This window comes from Alternaria arborescens (genome assembly GCF_004154835.1).
Source record: "Alternaria arborescens strain FERA 675 chromosome Unknown contig_1, whole genome shotgun sequence".
NCBI classification, from domain to species: Eukaryota; Fungi; Ascomycota; class Dothideomycetes; order Pleosporales; family Pleosporaceae; genus Alternaria; species Alternaria arborescens.
The window spans coordinates 82,250-106,369 of record NW_021167856.1 but is presented as its reverse complement, the minus strand read 5'-3'; the positions used below and the strand labels follow the sequence as shown (position 1 = coordinate 106,369).

Genomic DNA, 24,120 nt, shown 5'->3' with positions numbered 1-24,120 from the left:
AATTAAAATGCACTGTTGGCGGCAGTCAGACGCAGGCTAATTGCCAAGGCTGGCTCCTGCTCCCTGTTACATGCCTGCCTGTCCCAACTGGGGCGCACTCTCCTTTGCTCTTCACTTGCGATCCACTCTCAGGGCCCGAGCCTCCTCTCGTTTGTCTGCTTCACGTCTGTCAATCGTCGACACCCACAATCGTTTTATCGCTACACTACACTCTTTATCCTGAACCCATCTCCCGTCGATTCATTCCTTTTGCGTCACTTTACGGGGGTACTTTCCAAGGGGCAGCCGACAAGTTTCATCGCCTCGACTTCTGTCACGACGCCCCCCGTTTCAACACCATCAGACGGCCCTGGGCATCGTTGACCGAGCCTCCAGTTCAGCTCCATCGCGCCTGTTGACTGTTGAACGACGACCCCATCTCCGCCTTGAACGCCATACTCATCCAGCCCGACACCCACGGCCAACTGCTCACAGTCACTCACCTCGACCACTACGCACCTGCACCGCCGGACCAACCCACGCCCGCAAGGCCTTGCATGTGTCCACGCCTCGGTGTATAGGACTCCAGTGCGACACACACAAATCGGGAACATCGACCCACGCGCACTACTAACCAAACCAGCACATCACCACCATGGTCTACGTCAGATTCGCCTCCGTCTTTGCGGCGGCCTCGATGGTCATGATGGCCGCCGCTGCGGACGAACAGCCGACAGCAACCAAGATCAAGAACCCCATCACCACACCAACAGTCACCCTGCCAGCAAGTGCCATGACCAGCATCGGTTGCTTTGAGACCTCAACCCCACTCGAGAACCACGGTCCATACGGTTTCCAGTCGCCTGGTAACTGCCAACTCGTTTGCCTGGAGCAAAACAAGGACGTCATGGGCCTGTCCAACGGCAAGGAATGTTGGTGTGGTGACGAGATACCCGCCAAAGATTGGCAAACTAAGAACGAGACATGCGGTACCCCCTGTGCCGGCGACGATACGTCGCTATGTAAGCTGATCGTCTCTTCTCATGCCGCTCGGTACTGACAGTGCATAGGTGGTGGAAAGAACGTCTTGTGGGTCGTTCTCACAGGAAACACTCTGAACCCGGTCGACTATTACGAGCCCGACGTGTCCAGCAGCAGCTCAGCAGCACCAAAGCCGTCGTCTGCTGCGCCAACATCCACCGCTGCCGCCCAAGCGTCGGCCACTCCATCCGAGGCGCCCAAGGAAGACGAAGACAGCAAACCAAACACAGTCGCCATCGCAGTGGGTGTAGTCGTCGGCATACTAGCCCTTGCCTCCATCATGTTTGGTGTATGGTTCCTACTGCGCCGGAGACGTCAGCACCAAGCAGAAGAAGACTATCGTCGCAACGCCGCCAACGTGAATGCTTTCGTCAATGGTGGCAAGCTACACACCAGCAACTCGTCCATGAACGACTCTCGTCTGGACCCAAGTTTCGTTGACCGGAGGCAGAGCAACGGCAGTATTGCAGACAACGAGGACTACTCGAGGCGGATATTGAAGGTATGCGACCCATGATGCTGCATGGCGGAATATAGCCGACTAATCCTCTGTCAGGTTACCAACGTATAAGTGCCTTAGCCAAGGCAATTAGCGCAACACGTGCGCTCTTCACGTCGACCCTTTTACACGACTGGCGTCGCTGACGAACACCTCAATACCCCGACCACGCATACACCTAATCTCCTTCATACATGTCTCGCACCACGATGCGCGCGATCACGCTTTGACGACGAGAGTAAGAAACATCTTGCGATTTAGCCCGTTACTATTCAGTACACGACGGAACCACCATACCGTTGTTGAGACCAGCATTTGACGAGGATAAAGAAAGATTTGTGGCGGCTGCAGCGAAGAATCTTTTCCCCCTCTCTCGTGTTATATCCAAACTTTTCTTTTTTCCTCATCTAGGCGTTTATGGGGTGTTAGATACCGGGCAATTGAATGGGTCACTTATAAACTCCATCCGGCGCACAAGAGCACCACGGTCGCTCCCTTGTCTTTGTTCTTTGTTATATGGACGGTAATTTCGTCCACGCCATTCCTTTACCCTGAGGGCATTAGTTTCTGTCCTGCCGCTCTCTACCCACACGTGTGCTCCTCTCGTCTGTCGCCATGTAGCCACCACCATCAACAAGCACCCCCCGTTTTCTAGCTACTCTATCTACCACCTCTGCCAATCAAAATTACCATAAATCAGTCTCCTTGTCTGTCCTCATGCTGTGACTTTTGCAATCAAGTCTCGCTGGCTTCTAACAATCTCTTCATCACAACACATGACAAGTATCTTAGGCACAGCCACACAGACAACGTCATGAATACAGTATGATATCCACGCCCTGTGCGCCAATATCGCACATGGTTGTGTGTCACACGAGCATTCACTGTGCACCAGCCACCCCTAGCTACTAGCCCCAACATCTTCAGCCTCAGCCTTGCGCATCACCATTAAAACGTTGCTCAGATACCACCAATAATACGTCGTTTCCTTGCCCACCCCATACTGTTCGCGTCGATCGTCTGGATAATCTTCACCCTTTTCGATGAGGGACCAAGGTCACGCGAATTAGGATTGAAACGCTCCTACAACACAGTAGGAAACACTAGGTTAAGAGCCAGTTGATCAAGGAAACTGAGCAAGTGAGAGGCTGACCGCCTTTTCCCCGCATTCTTCTCGGTAAATGTCGCAAAGAAATGACATGCACGCAAAGAGCCCTCGTTGCCGGAAGTCCATTGTTTGTGGCTGGGTAAGGTGGAGCAGTTCGGTGGATTTCGGCTTTGCTCTTGTTTCACGACCCTCATCCTCCTCGTTTCTCGCCCTCGCCGTGAGGCTGAGGAGGGTACAATGATCTCCCCGAGGTAATGTACAAATTTCCCGACCTGAGAGAGAGTCAGCTTGCTTCTGTTCTTGTAATCTCTGCTTTTTTCGGCCTTGTGCTGGCTACCTGCGTCGGTGCGTGCAGGCTAGGAAATGAAGGAATGCTGCATTGGAGGGTGGGGAAAGGTCTTGGAACCTAAGCATCTAGACAGACATTGATGGTTTTTTCATGCGGTGTGGATGATACTGACTGTCTGGTACTCGGTACATTAAAGTACAGCCGAGGTGAGGGCTTCTTTTTTTCTTTTTCCTGATGCTTTGAAGTCCTAGGGTTTGAAACTGGACTGAAGCTGATGTCAACGAGTTGGCACGGTGGTAGGCGTCTTCAGCCTGGAAACGCGAATGCGAGTATGCTGAACCATTTGGTATTGGTGCCACGAAGTAGCTGGGTGTTTCTGGGTTGAGGCCGAAGATGTAACCGACATGTGTCCACCATGTTTTACATCAACGTGGAGATCAGCAGTAGGCCGTCTTCAATGCTACCAAAGGGCTTCACCAGGCTAGCTGCGTCCACGTTCAGGAATGGATTGTAACAAAATATTAACACAAATTACCATCTCTATGTACTAGTGACGTGTATCACGCTGGGTATCAAGGGGTATGGAAGACGCATGAGCACATGTGCTCACACGCTCTAACGAGAGAAAGAATCGCGGAGAAAGGTGTTGTAACATCCATCGCAAAGGTCATCACAAAAACGCAACCCAGATGTATACCTGCTCTTTACCAAACCCATACCCTGCCCTTGACCGGCCATTGTTCGTAAGCTCTTATCCTAGTCGTCCAATTCGTATTGCTGCATAATCCATGACCCAATTTCGTTCAGTCGTTGCCATTACTTGATCAATTGTACTTCAGAAAAGTTGTGGGCTGCTGCGACGTTGTGGTTCCGGTGGGCATCCTAGCAGCACTCGAGGCATCACCGACAGTCATCTTGGGATACTCACCCGGAACATGCAGATCACTAACGCTGATGTCGGTGTTTATCCGCTTACCCATTCCAGGGTGAACCATCTCATCTGCAGCATCCACAAGGTCGACTGGAACGGGTCCCCCATTGACAGTCTTGCCAAAGGCAGGGGCGGCGCCGACCTCAGACTCGCCTAAAAAAGACGACGTGGTTGCTAGCGTGTCTGGACTGCTGGTATGATGAGGCTGAGTTTGGCCACTGGAGATAGGTGCGACGATCGGGACAGATGTTGGCTGCACAGCAGGTACTGCAGACGGAGCTACGTAGCCAGTATCATCGATCTGGTCGGGGAGGATATGATCCGGATGCCGTTCTAGAAATTGCGTAGGAGTAGCGTCTGAAAAGCCCGCTGCTCGAGACTGGTCAAACGGATATTGTTGTGTTTGGTCCTGCTGCTGTTGGGCATCGAGATGTTGCTGAGCCAACTGCTTCTTCCTGTATGCCTCGTTTGCAAGAACTCCAGTTGCTGCTCCTCCAACAGCAGGCGCCATCCAGTCACCGTAGTTGTTGCTATCATGGCGTTGGATAGGTTGGGCATGCTCCAAGGATGGTTGGTTGACTGAGGCTGGTTGGACAGGGTAAGTCTGGGGAATGGGCGCGTACGAAGAAGTGTCGGTAGTCAGCGGATCATATGGCTGCTGAGTGTGTGGGTATGAATTTACGAAGTTGGTTTGAGGTTGATGCTGGATGGGCTGGGTATACTGGACTGGTTGGACCGGTTCGGGCTGGTAGGGTGCGGTTTGGGCAAGATACATCGGGTGAACCTCCTGTGGGGGACCTCCGGACATGGTTGTTAGATCATTGCCGACCTCTGAACTTCCACTAGATGGCGAGAGAGGCGCTTGTAAGTTACGGTTGACCATCAAATCAGACGGGAATCGCCCACCTGGAGAAGGCCGTGAAGGTCGCGGAGACTGGTCCCGAATGGCCTGTTCCTTCATCGACTGGTTGGCTGAGAACGGGACTGCATCTGCCTCGTCTTCTTCTAGACCGCCATCAGAGCTCGCTGAACGGGCGCTGCCAGCACTGGTGCTCCTGACGCTTGCATGGCGACGAACAAAGGCATTGCGCTCCTCCCCACTCTTCTCGGTCAAGGCCTTGATATCTTCAAACCACGCCACCATAGTTTCGTAAGTCTCTGCCCGGAATACCCAGGTGTGGCCACGGTGCATGGATCCAGCCTGTCGGCCTTTGATAACAAACTTGTGGGAGGAACTTCCGGGCTGTGAACGAGAACCAAGCTTCTGGTCTGGCAGATACAAGGACATGACCGGAGGCTGAGTGTAGATGCGATCGGCCGATTTGAACTCGTGGATGTGCGTAGGAGATAGAACATACCTGCAAACGGTTAGATGAAGTGGTCTCACAGGAATAGGTTGCTTACCAGCCTGGCGTATAGGACTTGAGATACTTGCTTTTCCGCTCAAGCATGCCTGCCCTGACTTCGGTGGTAGCTGGGTGGTATTTTCCGGGGTACTGTATGTCTTCCAGTCTGCGCAGCGGCATGTCTGGGTTGACGAAGTGAGGGTCGCTTCTCACAAACCTGCTCCACTCGAGATCGCGCGGCATCGCAATCGGACCATTGCGCAACTTCTCTACCGTGTTGTACTGCTCATCGGCATCGCGCTTCAAGATACTAGCAAGAGCATTGTAGGCCTTCTGTACTTCACCAACAACGATGGATTCGAGTTCGCGGCCAGAGTTCTCAAGGTTGAGGTACGCCTGTTTACGTTAGTTATGAGTAGCCTATATGGGCCTGATGGCTTACTCTGTGAAGATAATTCTCCTCGTCAATCTGTCTCTCGACTTGGCGCTCGACGCCCAGACGAACGACATAGGGATCTCCCTTGCCCGCGACAGCAGTGGGGTCAGAATCGACCAGGGCCAATGCCTCCTCAAGTGCTGTCACGCACTTCCTCGTAGTCTCCTTTTCCTTCTCGACGTTGTTCTTGAAGTCGCCTGAAAGCGATTTGATCTCCTTGATCTTTTGTGCAAGATCGGCTCTGAGGCCGCTGAGCTGATTGATAACGTCTGCCTCAACGTCTCGCGCCTTGTTGGCCTCAAGAATGGCCTGCTTGTGGAAGTCGCGGAGAATACGGTTGGCATCATTGAGGCCTCCTTCTACGAGAAGAGCGGCGGGCGCATTGGTGTTGTTGATCACGTTGGACACTTTGAGCAGCGACTTGGCGCGGTGTTCGTAGGAGGCTGCCACCTCGCGGAAGTAGGTGATGAGGTCTTTGAGGAACTTGCGCCAGGCTATCGGATGTCAGTGAGTTAGACAGGACAGTCACATGCGCCAACCTACTCTGAAATCGGTCTGCCAGTATCTCGGTGGGGGTGCCTTTGGTAGGCACGGGTGTGTAGAAGACACTGTCCTCGCGGTCATAGCCGCGCTCTTGGTCGTCAATGGTCACGCCCCTAATGGATCCGGCATGCATGGATTTCCTGCTCCCGCTGCGCTTCATACTTCCCGTCCTCTTGACTGAGCTTTTCTTCTTGAGGGTGCCACTGCGCGAAGGCGTTGCGCCCTGGTTCAGGGTGGAGGAGCGCGAGGAGGAGCGCTGGTGCACGTCACCGTCAAGGACAGACGAGCCCCGTGTGCGCGCATCGAAATCCTCCTCGAACCTCCCTAGGCGCGAGCGGTCATGTTGCGCGCCTGCCGGCGAGTTTGCAAAGTCGTTCACAGAGGAATTGCCATAGCCACGGCTGATGTGGGCAGGGTCTTCTATATGCGGTACGGGGTCGTACGAGGCCGAAGGGGTCACTGGTCGCTGCATCGCCATGGTGGGTGCTGGTCAGGCTCACTGCCTGGTCGTGGATACTGGCTGCAACGGTAAGGTAGACCCTGACGAATATATGTTAGGAGACGGTTCAGTTGGCAAACAACCCTGAGCCGCCGTCGCTGTGGCTGGCGATGACGTGTGGAGTCGCGCTAAGGGGTGAGCTGCCTCGGAGGGGTCGACGCGCAGATTGCGAGCGACGAATGGAGAATGGTGCCGTAGATCAGTACTTACAATTCTGTCCGGAGCCACTGGAATTTCGCGTGTGCCTGAGGATGCTTGCGGTATCAAGAGGCAAACGTCAGGTTTATGAGTATTGAACAATAGCCGTCAACGGCGGCTTCGCGGCACTGAAGAGGCTCACCAAGATGCCTAGGTGATGTCATGTTCCCTTCAATGCTACGCGGACAGCAGCAGCCGCGCCACAGACTAAGACGATTCAAGGGTCGGGCATTGCTGCACGATGACGATCATGTCCGGAAGGTGTTGAACGGCCTATCATGACTTGCTTGTACCTCCATCCATTGCGCCGTTGGGTAGCCCCGTCGCGTCGATTGTCCTAACAGCTGTCATGCGCGGACTTGCGGAACACGTAGGCGAGCACAAGAGCATCTTCGTCGTTGCCAACTTCTTCATCTTGAGAGTTTTAGTTTCGATAGAGCGTCTCGGTGACTCTTCAGCTGCATCGTCCGTCGCCACATCCATTGCCGCTGGCCAAACACGTGGAGACTCTATGTGGGGAGAAAATCAGCCGAACGTGCCGACCCAATTCTGATTTGCATTCATCCTTCCGCAGATCAGTGCAGCAAGGCGGCGATGCCGACATCCTTCCTCGACTTTGCTGCAACTTGCTCCTGGGACCTAATTCAATTTTTTTCAGGGGTCCTTTCGTGCCCGATCCTCTGAGACTAAGCCCGGCAGTATCTCTAGCCGACCACGGAATACTCCAGGTCACGTTGAACAATCAACCAAGGAACATCTCGGGTTGTCGTCATCGCCTGCTTCACCAGCGTCGCTTGAGAGGTAAGGAGAGAAACTAAACATCTCTTTAGGGCAGAGTACTGCTTCCTACTACAATGAAGTGTATTAGAGCTATACAGACATAGATAGAGGATCTAGAAGTCTACAATGCTATTGGTTTTTATAAGCTCGATTCTTAGGAGCTAATGTAGGCCGTAAGGTAGAGCTTGTTATCTCTAGACCTGTTCGGTTCCTCTCTTGTATGGGGTGAGTAATTGCTGTTTTTCCACCTGTCTGACAATCCTGACTATTCAGATCGACCGAAGGCCACAATTCAGATATATAAGACCGCCCATCATCGTCGAACTGCTTGACTACTAGCCAATAGTTGAAAATCCTCGAAAGCGCATGTAATGTGTGTACATAGTATTGCATTACATCTTGCTACATCAGGCCTCAATGTTTACCCAGACAGCTGACCTTACGAAATCCCACTCATCGTCGACCCGTAGCTGCGATGCACAATTCCTCGTAATACGTGCCTGGAAAAGGCGGAATCTGACTTGGCCGTTACGCCGTGCCAGTTGCGGAAGAAACGGTCCAGATAAAATGGCTCGCGAGACTTTACGGAATCATCTACACATTATATCCAGTCATAAGGCACAATAATGTTCGGATGGACAGGAGATCGGTAGACGTCAAAGGCTTCAAGCAAGCTTGTCTATTTTCGCGGTGTTTTGTTCTACTTCCCCACTTGTGAACCAGCAGTCCAGGGGTACTTATTGCTTCCTAATCTTAAGGAGGTATGTTGTCTGATGGCGGGATGTCTGACTCTTTGATACCTAATGCTCTCTCGCCAACGACTGCTTGGGACTAGAGCTCGTCAATAACGCGGTTTACCGATGGCCATGTGGATGGATGTCTCTGAAGAACTGGTATCTTAAAGGGTAGCGATTGCGATACATGGCTGAGTACGACATCTTGGAACTTGGCCGTCATTGGATCTCGTGATGCTGCAAGCTCTGGTAGTACTCTCTTGACCAAGCTCTTGATGCGATCTGCTGGCAGTGGTGATCGTTTTGCTGTAGAAGCGACTGACGAAGATTGGGGTTTGCCGCCTTCAATACTAAACTACTGCTTTGGCAACAATCGTAGAAGCCCATGTAGCCTTCTGGGCGGCTCCCTAGGAAACAGCGACCAGATTCATCACTCTCCGCTTTTCGGCGGCGATGCTGGGTGATAGCACTCCAGCTTCCGGGCTGCAGTAGTAGGAAAAGGCTTATGCTCCTTCTGGAAGTGTTACGTATATCGTCGACTTCTGCTTTTCTGAAACAAGGTTGTCGCGTTCTGCTTCTTCGTGGCGAAGTGAAGCAAAAACATCCCAGCCTTAAGGAGGTATCCTTAGAACATGGGCTGGCAGGGAGACCTTGGGAGTATAGGAGCTATGTCGCGACTGAAATCTTGACAGGATGCGAAGTTATGAGTAGAAATCGTGTGATAGGACTACGGCGCAACGAGGCCAGGTTTATTTATAGCCGAGTCAGGTTGAGTCGCGTGGCTGAGCGGCGTGGCGGTTGTGAAAGTACTGTACCTAGTAGCAAAGGGTTCGCATTGTTGGGATAGTAGCCCATAATACTTTGCACATGTGCGTAGGATAGTAGCGAATATTAAGTTTTACATTGAGCAAGCTGTGATGATGATTTTGGTTGACGCAGGAAGAATCCAAGGTTGGATTAGGGTAGGACATTCGACACAGGCACAGGATATTTTTCGAAGGCCAGGGCTGACCACTTTTTCCAGCGCGATTTAAATGTCAGCATACTGTATTTTGATGCAGTTAGGAGACGAGGCGCATTAATGCCTTGGAGTATGATAACAGTAGGTCATCTGATATGTGATGTTAGATGTTGAAGAGATGTCGAGGTTGCGCACTGGGTAGGTAGGTTGGGTGGGGCCTTTAGACCTTCACCCCATTATACTTCTCCAGCACCCCAACATGAAAAGTAACTTTTAGTGTAGCATATACACAGAATTCGAAGGTAATTTGGATGCGACAATTTTGGAGTTGTCTAAATATTGGTTCTGGCGCTCAGGAGGTCACTGTTCCGCCACACCACCAAAAATTAACCGAAACCTCCCAAAGAACTTCACCAACCAATACAGACCACTCAGGATACCCCAGAACAGCAAAAACCCGTCATGCTGGTGGGATATTCTCTTTGTTGGCAGCATTCTTCTTGGCCGTAGCCCCCTTCCTAGCGGCGGCGGCGGCCTGCGAGATTGGAGACATGAAGTCAGTTTCAATTTCATATGCATTCGGTCACCCTGAACTTACCTTCGGCGTCTTCTTCTTCTTCTCCTTGGGCTCATCGCCCTTGTCCTTGCGCTTCCTCTTCTTCGGCACCCCCTCCGACCCGGCATCGCTTCCACCCTCCGGGAGAGTGGCTTCCTTCTTTGAAGGAGGAGTGAACGGCAGGGGGGGCGACGACTGCCGGGCTTCGGGGGTGCCAGGCCGCACCACGGGCGCGATTTCGTTCCAGTCGGGCGGAGGAGGAGTTTCCTCCTCCTCCTGCCCCAGCGGGGGGAGTTGCAGCGGGAGCCGCTTGGCGGCGAAGATGGTAGTATTGATGATCCTACACAGTTAGCTTCACTACACTCAGGCACGATGCTCCAAACAACATCAACAGGCGGAAACTCACTTCATCTTCGTGTCTTACTTAAAGATGAAGTGAGCTTCCGTTTGGAGGTCTATTGAGGGGCGAGGTGTGCCAAGTGTTGTGTTGTTGCTCGAGATTGGAAGGAGCTCTCAGTGGGAAGGAGCTCCCAGGTGGTGGAAAGAGCACTCTCAAAACCTCAGCGGATACCTCCACAACCTAAAACGTCAGAGAATCAAGAGATCCGTTGAGTTTCCATGCCAGCCTTAAGTCTATCACCAAGTCTGCCGTAAAGCGTGCCACGAATCCTAATTTGAAGCCTGCCGCTAAGCTAGCTACAAAGGCAGTCTTGAAAGTAGACCCAAAGCCAACCTCGACTAGACTAACAGTATTCCCAACCAGAAACGAGTGACTGAGATGGCAAGGGTACCACCAGGATTGCACCTGCGGTGAGATCAAAGCTGCTGCGGCATCGTTGGATGAAAACAAGTTTCCGGTAATTGAAGGTATCCACCCAAGAGACCACGGGGTGATGAAACAAGGAAGGTGCGATGCATTCGAGTAGGAAAGGTGAGTAAAGAGTGAAGCTTGAGGCACTGCATGAACAGTGACGTCGCCAAGTACCTCATATGGAGATAATCTTGACGAAATGTAGCCATACGAGGCTCATGTACCTTGAAATTACCTACATACCACATGCCGGCACCTTTTACGCCCGCTTTGACAGTCAGACTCATACGTTGCGAACGCCCCAGACAACAGCAATGCTTCGGCCTCAACCACCTCTCCACCGGCCAAGAGACAGAAGCTTACTACACAAGAGAAGGAAGCTCAACGTCTAGAGAAAGAGGCCAAGGCTAAGGCACGAGAAGAGAAGAAAGCGCAAAAAGAGGCAGAGGAGAAGGTTAAGGCAGAGCAAAAGGCTCAGAAGGATGAAGAGCAGCGAAAGAAGAACGAAGAACGAGATAAGAAGAAGCGTCTTGCGCATCGAAGCTCGCATCCAAGTTGTAGATCATTGAGAAGAATGTCGTGTCGTAGGGAATTGTTTAAAGCTTCATGTTACACTTGTGTCCGGTATCAAAAATCTCATTTCGGCTACCAAGGTTCCGCTATGGACAGGTCACATGTTCGCAGTAGGCCATCCTTGGAAATATTTCAGCTAAATCCCCGTTCATAATCCTCCGTAGCTCGGAACCATTCCTAAACGTCATGTTTGTTGCTTCCGATAACCAGAGTCTTACGCGAGAGGTCTCCTTCCTCCCACAACCACTACTAAGCTGGTCTTTTCCCCAATTTGTCGTCAAGCCGCTACTTTTTGAGCTGCATAGCAGTTGCTGCCTCTGTGAACTTATCCCAGTAGTCGGGGATAAGAGTCTTTCGGTGGGCTACGCGGTGCAAAATGGCGGTATCCCAGTCATTTGCGTGACGCTTTGCACTACTCTGCGGCCCAGAGGTGAGAATCCACCGAGTAAGCTCATGGAAGGTGAGTGTTGGAAAAGAATCATGGCCTTCTTTTGGTTTGTAGACGAATTTCCTTGAGCCATGGCCATTTTCTTCTGCGAGATATTGTCCATACTGCCTAAGGGCGTTACCCAAGTGCCTGTCGTCCTTTGGAAGGGCCCGCAGCACGACCGAACGCTGGATCGAGACGGCGGCCCAGATGAACTGTTCAGTGTTGCCATAGCCGAACCTGGAGGCTTGTTGGTCCCAGTTGCAACTGCGATGGTTAGTCATGTACATTACATGGGTGTCTGTGCCTGGACATACCCTTTCCAAAGACTGTGAAAAACATTCCTCGTAGCGTCGACCGGTACCATTAGAAACCAAATGTTGGCTTCGCCATCGATCGGAAGACATCCAAGGACGATTGGCGGAAACTCTTCTTGAATCCCGGTGCTGTATCGTGCACGAACCGCGGGTCGGTCTTGGGGTTTGGGGTTTATGTGAGCTGTGAAGTTTTTGCGGTCCTTGCGAAACTCAGGGCTGACAATGACCAGTCCTCTGCCGAAGTGACGAGCCCAGCAAGACGCCATGTGTTCATCCTGGTAAACAGCCAGCCTCTGGCGATCGCACGGGTGATAGAGGTCTAGGGGGTCGGACTTCATTTTCTTGACTGCAGAGGTGAAGATACGAAGTCAGTATGTGTTTCATATGTGTCTCGCAGAGTCACAACTTACCTGCATTCTGGTTGTTTTTGTTCTGAAAGTCCTTTTGTTCAACTTCCACGCCCGAGATCTGCAAGGCGCTGATCAAAAGGTTCACCATGTTGTTATCGCCCCTCCACCACTCCCACTCACTAGGCTTGTAGACAATTGGCGGGTGAGCGACACCAGGAAAGTCGGCTTTGCAGCCCTTCTCTTCTCCGGCATATGCCAGCACTTTACGCCACTCTACCCTTCCTTCAGGAGAGAGGGGATGACGAGTGAAGCTCTTCAGCTTATCGCCGGCCCCGATCTCATAACGGAAGCTGCTTTTGACCTTTTCTTCGACAACTCGAATCCCTTCAGGTAGCGGTCCATGCTGTGTGACGTCCTCGATGTACTTGGCAGCCCATGGAGGGGCATTCCAAAAAAGCGGGCTGGACATGGTAGGCGGAAGTGGTGATGGTAGGTGATAATGGCAGGTAGATGGTGATGGTAAGCTACCAAGGGTAAGAAGTGTATTATTGCTCGAAGGGCAGTCGCTGTGTTGGTGAATCTTTGCAGTGTTCGAGAAGCAGAGTAATCGTGATGACAGCGCTTTTGTATTGGCAAAGGTGGAATCAAAAGCCTCACAAGAGGATACTGCACGTGTTTTGCTTTGTAGAAATGACTACCTTACTACTCACCGCGCCCCCGCTCACCGTTTGTTATCACGGTCGAGCTTGCCACGAGGGGTGAATCTAGATCATTACTTACAGATATCGGGCAAACAGATGATTGCAAAGACACAAGTCACCATCACCCAATTCGTACTCATGTTAGCAAGTGACTGTGGGTCATTACTAGTATTCGTTTGCCAAGTGATGTGATGCTCGTAAGTCGTAGCTGAGTATTCCCGTCGTGACCTACACAGACAGGCGACACATGATCGGTGCGTTATCGTGTGGTCTTTACTGTTGTGCGTTTGTCAGTCGGAAACTGACGCACCTTGAGGTAAAGGTAAACAATATACTTCTGTCGTGGATGCCTAGGTATCTAGGTATATATAGCCCACCTGCACCCTCTCGACAACTGCACCCTCTCGACAACTGCACCCTCTCGACAACTGCACCCTCTCGACAACTGCACCCTCTCGACAACTGCACCCTCTCGACAACTGCTCCCTCTCGATCAACACCGTGACCTGCTCCAGTCTCCTAAGGCTTCATCGACTTCACATCCACGATACAAACTGCCGACACTCCTCATCGAACAGACAACATGGTTTATTTCACTTCAGATAGTGTCCCCGCAGCTCACGCAGCCCTCTCAGTCTCCGAAGCTGGCGATTGGAACGACATCCGAGACGGGTGCCCAATTCCAGGATTGAAACGGCCGACAGTCGGCTTTCGGGTGACGAAGTACTTCAAGTCCAGGAGGCTGAAGAGCGAGTTTCTGCCCGGCATGCAGGGCGAAGTTCTTAAACGTAAGTGCTTCTGATGTACGAACTTCTTGAAACATACACTAACTTGTTACATCAACATCTCAGGTGAAGGATCGGGACTATATGTGCGTTGCAAAGACCTATTCGATGCCAAAGAAGATCCTCTCAAGGAATGGGTTCATGAAGACGACATCGAGATCGGCACCAAGCTCTACGGCGACTGGAGTATGGACGTCTGCAACATCCCACGAGCACCCTCAAAGTTTACCGAGGCCGAAAACGCTCTATTCAAAGATCCTAAATGTCAGCACCTTGCGCTCGGCATTAGCACGTTCTTGAGGAAGCTGGCAGAGACAAATCCGGATTGTTTGATGGAGGCCGATCTCAAAAGGCTCGGAGGCACCTCAGGTAACAACGTCACGTGGATTACCACACGAGTCCTCATCGGTGTTCAAAAGGCAGGCCTTCTTGGTGTGCTGAACAATCCCCAATTCACCATGGAAGAGCTCGAGGCAAATGCAAACCTCAACTGCGAACAGTTCATAGGTCAGGACAAAGCCGGCATTTACTTTCGTCGTTACATTGGATTGAAGCCTACACCCAATCGGTCGAAAAAGCCACTCTCGTTGTATGTCGGTCAGACTGTGGACTTCTACAAGCGCTGCCAGAGCTGGGCCTCATCATCGAAACAACATGAGGATGTGAAAGCTCAGTCAGGGCCCGTGAAGATGCTCGCATTATGTCGGCTAGAGAAGGATTTCTACAAAGAGCACAAGTTCATTGTCGAGCAGCTCTTCACTTCGCTCCTCCAGACATACAAACAAGCCCTTCTCGATCGAAACCCGGACTTTGGAGATGATCGAGGCAAGTTTCATATGAACAATTGCTGCGATATGGACAAGATCGCCTCAGCAGCTGCCAAAGAGAGCAAATGGACTGGTGCAGTGCAGCGAATAAGCTTTTGGGCCGGTTCCTACTCTGCGTGCGCCGGCCTCAACCATCAGTCGCCTATCTCAGAAGCGAGACTACATGAGCCAAACACTTGGCTCGAATCGCGTGGGTTTGTGCAAGACAAGAAAGATCCAAGCAAGTCGTTCCCGATCTCAAACTTCACCTGCGTAGTACCGAAGAAGATGACAGTCCTGGACCCTACGCCAAAAATGAGTTCGAAGAACAATTGGTTCATCGTGTTTGACGTCAAGAACTGGGAGACGAATGAATACTGTCTACGAATTACGCAGGCGCTTCCGGACGATTTCTCTTCTAACAGTGAGGACTTTCCAATCAACAATTCTTACTACAATATTACGATCGAGGTTCGCACAGACTGGAAGCCACACCCTTACTCATGGGCTCGCCTGCCGCTCATCGGTCCGTTCATGGACTGGGATCGAGCCAATAGCTGGGCTATTAACATAAACTGGGTCAGTCCGTCCGGAGAGTATCGGGTCAAGTATTTTCATTGCCTGCGCCCATACATGAAGATGACTAGCAAGTCAGATGCCGCTATCCAGCCTTATGCACGAGGCATCGAGGTAAGTCTAGTGCATCTTTAGCACCACACGATCATTCTGGGATATACTAATATTTTCTTGCAGATGATTCGTTGGTTGTACCGTGAGAATATCCCCGCCGAACAACAACATCGCTGGATCCAAACTCCCCCATTTGCGAAGACGAAATTGGTAGATTACGACTATGTCCGCCAGATGATCAAGATCAAAGCTACTGAACCCGTCACCACTACTGCGCCCATAAGTAGCAACCGCAAGAAACGAGAGATTATCAAAGCAGAGATGGAGGGACGTGGACCACATGGAGACTTCGGAATTCAGAACGTAGGCCTTACTCTAGCCGAAGCCAAGGCTAGGGGGGGAAAGTGGGCGTCTAGATCCAAATGCGACAGTTGCGCGTTCTTTGGTCGTAATACTGGCCCTGGTACCTGTCAACTCGTACCAGGTAAAAAATACTGCGGGAATTGCAAAGAGATCTTTGGGCGTCACTTCTGCTCGTGGACTCTTGGGATCCCGTCCGTGAGTAGAGGAATAGGAAATCCTGGAAACTCGTTTGCAGATCTCGATGTTCAAGGAGATACAGTGAACGCCCTGCTGCGGTCGGCTCTTCACGGAACTCGGGGCTCGACTGGTGATGCGATGCCAGACACGGATCCGCTGGTGATGGAGATTGACCAAGGAGAGCAAGATGCCTGGAAGCCTACTGAAGAAAAGGAGGAGGAGGATGAGTTTTTTTAGAATGACGTTGTGCCGGTGCGTAGAGTGATCGTCCAGAGCTCGAGCGATGTGCTTGCCCTACAAGTACACCGGTTTCTATACACCAGTGTTGGCTACACTACACCTTCCCCTAATACCCCTTGCTTTACCAGACACCAGCAGAATTCTTTTTACTTCAGATACATGCTTTCTTATATATTACTCGTCTAGAAGAACAACCCCCCCTCTTAGCTACTCAATACCACTGTACAACACCTGTACATCCACCTCCTCTTGGCTGCATAGTGAGAGACACTTCCATATCTTCGCGTTAGTATGTCTATGCGCTCCAATACCCGTACAATATGGGCTCAGTGGACCGGAACATCAAATGGTGTGGTGGTTGCGACATTACCTAGGTAGGCTTGCGAAGGGGTGCGCGTTGGTGAGCTTAACCTACGAAATAACTCCAAGCAATGCTCGCACAAAGAAATAGAAAAGATACAAAGGGCCTTGAACATGGCCAAGTGCGGCATTTTAGCAAAAAAGAGATGTTCCGAAGTAGACAGATTATACGGGCGACGTCCCAGCCCACCATGACCACCTTATCAAGGAGCAAAAAAAAAGGACGTCGGAGACAGGACTCGAACTGTTTTCTGTTAGTAACGTTCATCATTCGGTAGGAAGATAATGCTTACCCTGCGCGCCCGAAAGCATGTGATATCTATCAGAGCTTAGCCCTTTCGAGTCACACCCGTTAACCACTCCGGCACTCCGACTTATGTTGTATTGATGGAAATATGTCGATTGCGAAATATTATAAAGGGATGCACAGTACCAGCGTTAGTGACATATGAAGCAATCTCTGTCTAGGTGGGGCAGACGCCGGTTTTGACCGACCCATGAAGAGCACCCTCTTGCAAGATTCATTGCAGTCTATTCATAGGTACCTGGGCAGCCACAATACACAACACCATCGCACAACGGCGTTCCCCCAGGGAGATACGAATTGGGCATTACTATCCTGTCGCCTATGAAACTCTCTCAACATTTCTGAACCGTGTATACGTAGAAAGCTACTTAGGTATGAAGATGCTCGCGAAACCCGCCCAAATGCCACCCGGGACGCTACATTACGGTCTTAAGTCTGCATTGATCAACCAAAGTCCCAACGTTACCTCCAATCCCCCCCAGAATACCAACCCCCTATTCTCACACATCCTAGCATTGCAGCACCGCAGGGCCAGGAATCTTGTATGGCGTTCCGTTTCCCTTGGGCTGACCCTGAGCATTATAGATGCTGAGTTTGATCCCTGCATCATCCGCCTTGTAGGCACCAGGGAAGCTGACCGTATTTCCGGTCTTCGACCCCGATCCAGAGACGTTGATCTGCGCGCAGCCCATGTAGAACTGCGCACCACCAGTCGTGGTAGCGCTGTGCAATGCGATCATCTCAGCCCTGAGAAGATACTGACCGGGCGCAACACAAGATGGCATTGTCATCTCCGTCCATCCACCATTGTTTATCATTCTGTCGACACCTAATAGGCGCGTATACAAAGTCAGTGCATTTCTCACTTGTGTTTTGTACAGAAGTGTCGCTTACCCCAGTTCCCCGAGCTGTCGAGGCCGTCTTCAGAGACTTTGAACCATTGGAGGCCAGAGGGGGAGGCAGAGGCAGCATTTGAGACCTTTGCCATATAGAAGATAGCCGGACCCTTGTGAGATTTGGCGATTGGGTGGTCGGGATCGTTTGCGAATCTTGGAGGAATTAGTAAAATGTTGGTGAGAAGATTAGGACGACAAGAACATACTGTGCTCCGCCGACAACATGACCCCAGTTAACACCAACCCTGTCTCCAGGCTTGACGTCAATGACCTTGCTGGAGGAAGAAGCACCAGAATTGCAAGCAATGTTACCATCATTGACGTTCGTGATGGGGTTGTTGGAAGGCGCAACGCGGATACCATTGCCTTGACCAAGGTCCTGTCCGTTAATCCTGACGCGCTGAGCAATTGTATGTGCTGACCCAAGTGCGGGCAACAGGGCGATAGCAACAGCGAAGAACTTCATATTGAGCGGAATACGGGCACCTGGGTAGTACAAAGGTAAGCAAGGAGTGTCAAGCTGCGGATGAGGCGCTGTCACTGGATGTCATGCCTCTTTCTTATATACTTCTTTCCACTCCCATGACCACACTTTACCTACCACCCGAATACAAGCATAATGACGCCCTTACCTCTATATCATCTACCTCAATCGCTGGGCTGCAATATGACCACGCCACATGCAAGCCATCGCTAGGTGTTCTCCAAGATTTCAGCATGCACCTCAGATGTCTTTTCTACGACGTTTGGGGCGGCTGCTGTCGGCAGTCTTGCATCTTAAGATGACACAGCCAATCACGGGACGCGTGTGTCGAGTTTTCTGGGCGCTCATATATGGCGTTTCGAAATAGATGGCTTTGCGCGATCAGTTGCCGGAAATCAGTACTTGGCAGTGGATATATGTGTGCGGCCGGTTAATATATATCGCGATTCAGGCCCGTGAACAGCAAAACCCATGACCAATCTTTCGAGACGAGACGTCCACCATGAACGGTCGTGTTGAGCTTTGGCGTGATCATATCCCATGGAAGAGGAGAACCTGTTCAAACCATTCGGCGGACCAGAAGATAGTTTGGTATGTTGTCTACGCCATTTGATGATACCTGCGTTGACTTGTACTCTACAGCACTTGATCTCTTCATACTCAACAGCGGACGAAGCAAGCACTGTGCTCCTGCGTTATGGCATCATTCTAGAACTTGCTAGTCTTTCCGTCTTCCTATTCTTCTCTAAACTAGCCTTCCGTTGACTGGGCATAAAGGATCATGACGTCTCCTGCATTGACGTAACACCTTGACGTATCGACCGTAAGCAGACCCTAGGCGCTAACTCTAGTACTGGTGTGAGGACTCGGGTACCCATAGATCTCCGCGTCTATTGGCATCCAGTCGCACGTGAACCTATCGCTCGTTCCAAGGTGAAGGTTGCAATTATTCTAGGAGGTACTGGTCCCGCAGTCTACACAACATACCTCCAGAAAAACGACGTGCCATTTACCCGCCTCTGGTACAATAATACACAGCGATACCGTGATGTGCTCCCAGCTGGATGGATTAATCACACTACCGCGAGCAAGGATATGATCAAGAGGGTCACGCTCGGTGTCTGCCACCCTGGGAAGTTCTGCCAGGATAGAGGACAGCACATCACGAACGTTCAGCAAGTTAACGCAGTAAGAGAATGTCTCCTTGACTACGCGATCGCATTGTTATTCAATGACACACACCTGCAGACTTTCCTTAGTTGCACTAGTTACTTCTTTAAGCTGGCACTAGGAGATATTGGCCGTTGGAGGAATTGCGGGTATGCGCGGCAACAATATTGGAGACTTCGGGTAGAAGACGAGAAGTTTGATCCAAAGGCCACTACTAGTAAAGCACTCGTAGACACTGACGTCTTCCTTGGTGGTAAGGAATTTCTGAAGAGAGATAGCGATCGTTTTCAGCCCAGACTACTACATGAGCTTCCACGCGTGACGTTGTACCTTAGACTTGCAGGCGGTAATTTTGTGATAGGTCTTAGGACATGGAACTGGAGAAGTTGAAGTAGTCGCGACAAAAAGAGCCTCGACATGCTCCATCGCCATGTGCCTGTTGGACCTCGGGACGGGTGGGGCGGGAGATGCGCTAGTAGCGCCTGTGCTGATTGGTTTCATGCATGTCCGCCTCAACCCCAGAAATAACTCCCCAAGTCGCGCATCGTGAGCGCCGCTTTGACTGAAGCGTTGCGCCTGTGCTGCTGGTGAGCGCTTCCGAGGTTTATCCAACGTCGCAGTATGTAGAGCGCGAGCACATCGACTGTACCAAGCCTCGAATTGCCCGGCACCATGGACACGATAGCAGTTGCCCCAAAGGCGTCGGCGCTGGCGTCGCCCAAGATCGTCAAGAATGCAAAGGGCAATATTGTGCCGAGCAGCCAGATGGCACATATCGCATATGGATGCGGTGAGCATTTGGCCATACGAACTCTCAGACACGAGGTTACTGATTCCACGCAGAGCACATGGGCGAAATGTTCGAGAAGGCGCGCAAGCAGACACTCCAGCACTACCGGGCCATCCTCCAGAACATCCACGAGAAGCCAAGCATAATAGCGCAGACATACAATGCGCCAGCGGAGGCGCGCAACGTCGTGTCACTGAGACCGCTCTTTCTGTGTCTGCAGTGCCCGAGCATCATGACCGAGGCGGATCGGGATCTGCACTTTGAGACCAAGTCACACTGTTTCTGTGGGTTCAGCAGGACGCCGTATAGATGCAAAGGCTAACGAGAAGCAGCCGTGGAATCACGAGATGGCAACATCTACTGTGGAAACTGCCAGGACTTCATCTACGATGAGGCCCTGGATGTCCTTAGAGTGCAGAAGGGTACGCATATGGCTTTGTTCTATCACAGGGGCCAGCGTTGGCTGACTGCATGCAGGCAAGAAGCGAAAGTACGAAGACACTACCACGACCGAAGACCACAAGCTCGTCATAAGCAACTCGACCTTTCTCCCCTGCCGAGCGATAGGCCTGCGCGGGCTCTACAATATGGGCCAGACGTGCTTCATGAGCGTCATCCTACAAACCCTCGTCCATAACCCCTTCATTCGAAACTTCTACCTCTCCGAAGGACACAAGCAGACAGAATGCGACAAGGAATCATGCGTCAGCTGTGCGCTGGACGAAATGTTTGTCGAGTTCCACTCAGCTGAGAAGACGGAGGGATTCGGGGCCGTGGGCATGCTCATGGGCAGCTGGCTAGCTGGAGAAGCCCTCGCAGGATACCAACAGCAAGATGCGCACGAGTACATGCAGTTCATACTCAACACGCTGCATCTGGCAAATGGCGGGTCGGCAGATGACTCGGAAGATTGCAGATGCGTGGTACACCAGACGTTTTGCGGGAAGCTTTCAAGTACCGTGACATGCGACAACTGCCGGAATGTTACCACGGCCCAAGATCCGTACATGGACCTTAGTTTGGATGTCCGGATACAGGGCAAGAAGCGCAAGATGAACGTAGAGAAGGGTGAAGAGACCCCACTGGATCTGAGAGACTGTCTCGAACGCTTCACAGTCAAGGAGAAGCTGGGCTCAGCCGACTACACATGTCGGAATTGCGACAGCCCGCAAAACGCGACCAAGCAGCTGAGCATCAAGAGATTACCCCCCGTGCTCTCCATTCATCTCAAGGTACGCGCCGAGTGTTTTTCTCCACATCCCCATACTAACGTCTACGCAGCGTTTCGAGCATACCAAATCCACGTCCTCTAAGATCGAAACTCCCGTTCGCTTTCCCGTCAAACTAGACATATACCCCTACACAACCGCCCACAAAGCCGCCATGCGCGCCGCGAAGACGTCCGGTGCACCGCCTTCGAATCATAACGTCAACAGCCCAACAAACGCCCTCGTCTACGAGCTGAGCAGTGTGATTGTGCACAAGGGCAAGATTGACTCTGGACATTACGTTAGTTACAGCAGAGAGGGCAACGACTGGTTCATGTTCGATGATAGCAAGGTAGTGCTTGTCAGCGAGGCAGAAGTACTTGCTGCTGAGGCTTATTTGCTTTTCTACATGGTCGGTGGACTAGAGGTATAGGATTTGACCTGAGTGGAGTTTCAGGCGGTTTGGTATTCACTATCTGCTCGGGCAGTCTTGCACCTACCAGCTGCATACCTGGCGTTCAAAGAGGTTTCATGGCGTTTTCGAGAGAAGATGAAGATTTCTCTCCACTCGAGGATACTTTAGCATATGTTGGCTCTCATGTTACCAATCCATTGATATATTCACACTCTCCCCCATGTCGATCTTCTTCAAGGCCTCGTTTCATGAAGCTCCTGCTAGCCTTGTTTAATGACTCTAACTTATCCTGAATGCATTGCTATGTGTAGTTCCCTTCTCCATCAGTCGCTTCTGGTCGCCTCTCTGAATCATGCTGTCATGATTCCTCCATCCGGGCAAGTTTGCCGTGTCGATTGCCGATGCGGATATACCCTTCCGCAAACGCGTCGTTTCAACGCATCGCCGTAGGGCAAGAAGCGGTCTGAGCGACACTTGTTTTCAGGCAAACGTGGTTATCCGGTGGCTTTACAGTGCTCATCGTAATCTTTTCAGCTCCTGAATCCCTCCTTAAACAGTGGCTTGTGGAACATGGCACCCCACTCTGGCAATATATCTTCATCGTTCCATGATTCAGTTATTCGTGGACTACGTATATTAGGGTGTATCGCTTTTTTATTCTTGCAAGATACCACCATTTCTTTATCAACTAAATGGCGATTTCGCCTTCGTCGAACCTGCAGAGATATTGCTCCTCGAACTTGAGTCTTCAAACATCGTTTCGATCTGCGTGTTCACCGTTATTCCTTTACCGCCCACGAACTGTTCTACGCCGTTTATCTGATCTGATGGTGGATCTGTGAATAACGAATCCTCTGACCCATTCGCTCGATTCCGGGTGTCGTGCGTCGAATGTAAACCACCAGTTATCTGGCTGGACGGATTGAGGCGGTTTCCGCTGGCTCTTCGTCGCGCAGACGAGAGCTCGTAGTGGCGACCGTAGCTGTTGGATGCGTCCTTGGAGGTATTGTTTGTACCGAGAATCATGGAGCGCAGGGCGGGAAGACAAGTAGCAATTATGGCAATCGCCGTCTCGATCATAGAGACGGTGCACGTCAGCATTGTCTCGTTCTTCTTGGAGTAATAGGCTCGAACGACTGGTGCAAGGTTAGCCGAGTTCCCGATTCATACTCAAATCTAGTGGGTACATACTGCTAGCGATGACGACGAAGAAACCCAAGGCGAAGATTGCGGCCACACCGATCTTCTGCTTGAGTTTCATTTGCAGTCGAGAAACCATGGTTATAGGTAGGCAAATAATGATCACATCTGTAATGATGTTGAAGAAGATGGTGATCCAGTAGTTGATCTCGGCGGCTTTGGGACTGCATTGATCTGCGCATGGTCAGAATCCACCGTATGCATGTACGACAGGGTTTGCTCACAGTTAGGATCAGTGGACCATCGCTTGTTGTGTGGAAAACACTGGAACATGATATCGAAGAAGATAACAAGGTACGTAACAGCCAATCCAGCCAGCGCGAGGTTATACACAAGGACCAGTCGTGAGCCCGGCGCGGCGAGATTCTTGTAGAACAAAACCAGGGCGAATTTGATAGCCCATAGCGACGAGACATAGAGTGTTGATCCGGGAATAATCATTTGCATTATTCCTTTGAAGTTCTCTGGTGTTACTGTCGACATGTCGCCTAGTCCTAGGTTCCACATGTGCTGTTGGATGATGAGATCTCCAATCAGACATATTAATGAGAGGAGGATGAGAAAATCATCTATTCCCAGATTGCCCAGCCTCTTCCACCGTGCATACATGCGCAGCGCAACGAAAGGGACCGCGGCGATCGTGCAAATGTACCATGAGATCTGCCAGCTACATCAGCGCCGCACGTAGCGAACGAAGGAAGGGGGAAGCAAAGTAACCTACCACCTGCCCGAGCCCATTGTCGCCCATGCTGCTTTGCTTGTCCGGCCGTTACCGAGATAGAGCCGTAAGGAGTTCGAGCCTGCTCGCTCCACTGGTAAGAGTTCCAAGAGCAGAGTCTGTGGAGAGCTGCGAGGATTTGCAGAAGAATTGACAGCGGGTGTATCTTTATTTCTTCTCCACAGGCAAACCACCCCTAAAGTAACTTTACAGGATGTTGCGGGTTATGGTACTAGTATGCCGTCCCGTAGCGTTGTGGCATGATTGCATCAGGGGACTCCCCAAAGGCCCAACCGTGACTGGCAAGTCTAATTCAAAAGTCCTTCGGGCGCTAGAGTCGGCACCCAGTTCTGAGTTGCGAAACCCTTGGACGGCCACTACAATGTGGCGGCGTTTTCATGCGTTAGAGCAAGTTTAGCTAAGTTTTGGAAGAATTTGACTCGAGACGAGAGCACTACATGTATGGCATCGTGTCCGCCGACCGCGGCACTG

General features: G+C 51.3%; 8 protein-coding genes across 8 annotated transcripts; 3 read left to right on the top strand and 5 right to left on the bottom strand.

Annotated features, from left to right (window-relative positions):
* Positions 1-634: 634 nt before the first annotated feature.
* AA0111_g34 (hypothetical protein) lies at positions 635-1,591 on the top strand (the record flags this gene model as incomplete). Its single annotated transcript, XM_028649279.1, has 3 exons — positions 635-1,001; positions 1,050-1,522; positions 1,577-1,591. 3 exons carry the CDS (start codon positions 635-637, stop codon positions 1,589-1,591), a joined length of 855 nt encoding a protein of 284 aa, XP_028512071.1.
* Positions 1,592-3,740: 2,149 nt separating this feature from the next.
* Positions 3,741-6,650, bottom strand: AA0111_g33 (hypothetical protein; the record flags this gene model as incomplete). The annotated part of the gene is made up of 4 exons (XM_028649168.1): positions 3,741-5,205; positions 5,252-5,589; positions 5,636-6,123; positions 6,173-6,650. The coding sequence occupies 4 exons, from the start codon at positions 6,648-6,650 to the stop codon at positions 3,741-3,743; spliced, it is 2,769 nt and encodes a 922-aa protein (XP_028512068.1).
* Positions 6,651-9,804: 3,154 nt separating this feature from the next.
* AA0111_g32 (hypothetical protein) lies at positions 9,805-10,311 on the bottom strand (the record flags this gene model as incomplete). The annotated part of the gene is made up of 3 exons (XM_028649057.1): positions 9,805-9,879; positions 9,943-10,240; positions 10,307-10,311. 3 exons carry the CDS (start codon positions 10,309-10,311, stop codon positions 9,805-9,807), a joined length of 378 nt encoding a protein of 125 aa, XP_028512069.1.
* Positions 10,312-11,569: 1,258 nt separating this feature from the next.
* Positions 11,570-12,847, bottom strand: AA0111_g31 (hypothetical protein; the record flags this gene model as incomplete). The annotated part of the gene is made up of 3 exons (XM_028648945.1): positions 11,570-11,978; positions 12,029-12,374; positions 12,439-12,847. The coding sequence occupies 3 exons, from the start codon at positions 12,845-12,847 to the stop codon at positions 11,570-11,572; spliced, it is 1,164 nt and encodes a 387-aa protein (XP_028512066.1).
* An 815-nt stretch (positions 12,848-13,662) lies between these two features.
* On the top strand, positions 13,663-16,077 carry AA0111_g30 (hypothetical protein; the record flags this gene model as incomplete). Its single annotated transcript, XM_028648834.1, has 3 exons — positions 13,663-13,867; positions 13,931-15,360; positions 15,424-16,077. 3 exons carry the CDS (start codon positions 13,663-13,665, stop codon positions 16,075-16,077), a joined length of 2,289 nt encoding a protein of 762 aa, XP_028512067.1.
* A 1,179-nt stretch (positions 16,078-17,256) lies between these two features.
* Positions 17,257-18,109, bottom strand: AA0111_g29 (hypothetical protein; the record flags this gene model as incomplete). Its single annotated transcript, XM_028648721.1, has 3 exons — positions 17,257-17,576; positions 17,642-17,796; positions 17,850-18,109. The coding sequence occupies 3 exons, from the start codon at positions 18,107-18,109 to the stop codon at positions 17,257-17,259; spliced, it is 735 nt and encodes a 244-aa protein (XP_028511674.1).
* Positions 18,110-19,969: 1,860 nt separating this feature from the next.
* Positions 19,970-21,728, top strand: AA0111_g28 (hypothetical protein; the record flags this gene model as incomplete). The annotated part of the gene is made up of 5 exons (XM_028648610.1): positions 19,970-20,087; positions 20,141-20,371; positions 20,420-20,509; positions 20,565-21,319; positions 21,369-21,728. The coding sequence occupies 5 exons, from the start codon at positions 19,970-19,972 to the stop codon at positions 21,726-21,728; spliced, it is 1,554 nt and encodes a 517-aa protein (XP_028511673.1).
* A 666-nt stretch (positions 21,729-22,394) lies between these two features.
* Positions 22,395-23,658, bottom strand: AA0111_g27 (hypothetical protein; the record flags this gene model as incomplete). The annotated part of the gene is made up of 4 exons (XM_028648499.1): positions 22,395-22,846; positions 22,902-23,084; positions 23,135-23,570; positions 23,632-23,658. The coding sequence occupies 4 exons, from the start codon at positions 23,656-23,658 to the stop codon at positions 22,395-22,397; spliced, it is 1,098 nt and encodes a 365-aa protein (XP_028511666.1).
* Between the last annotated feature and the right edge of the window lie 462 nt (positions 23,659-24,120).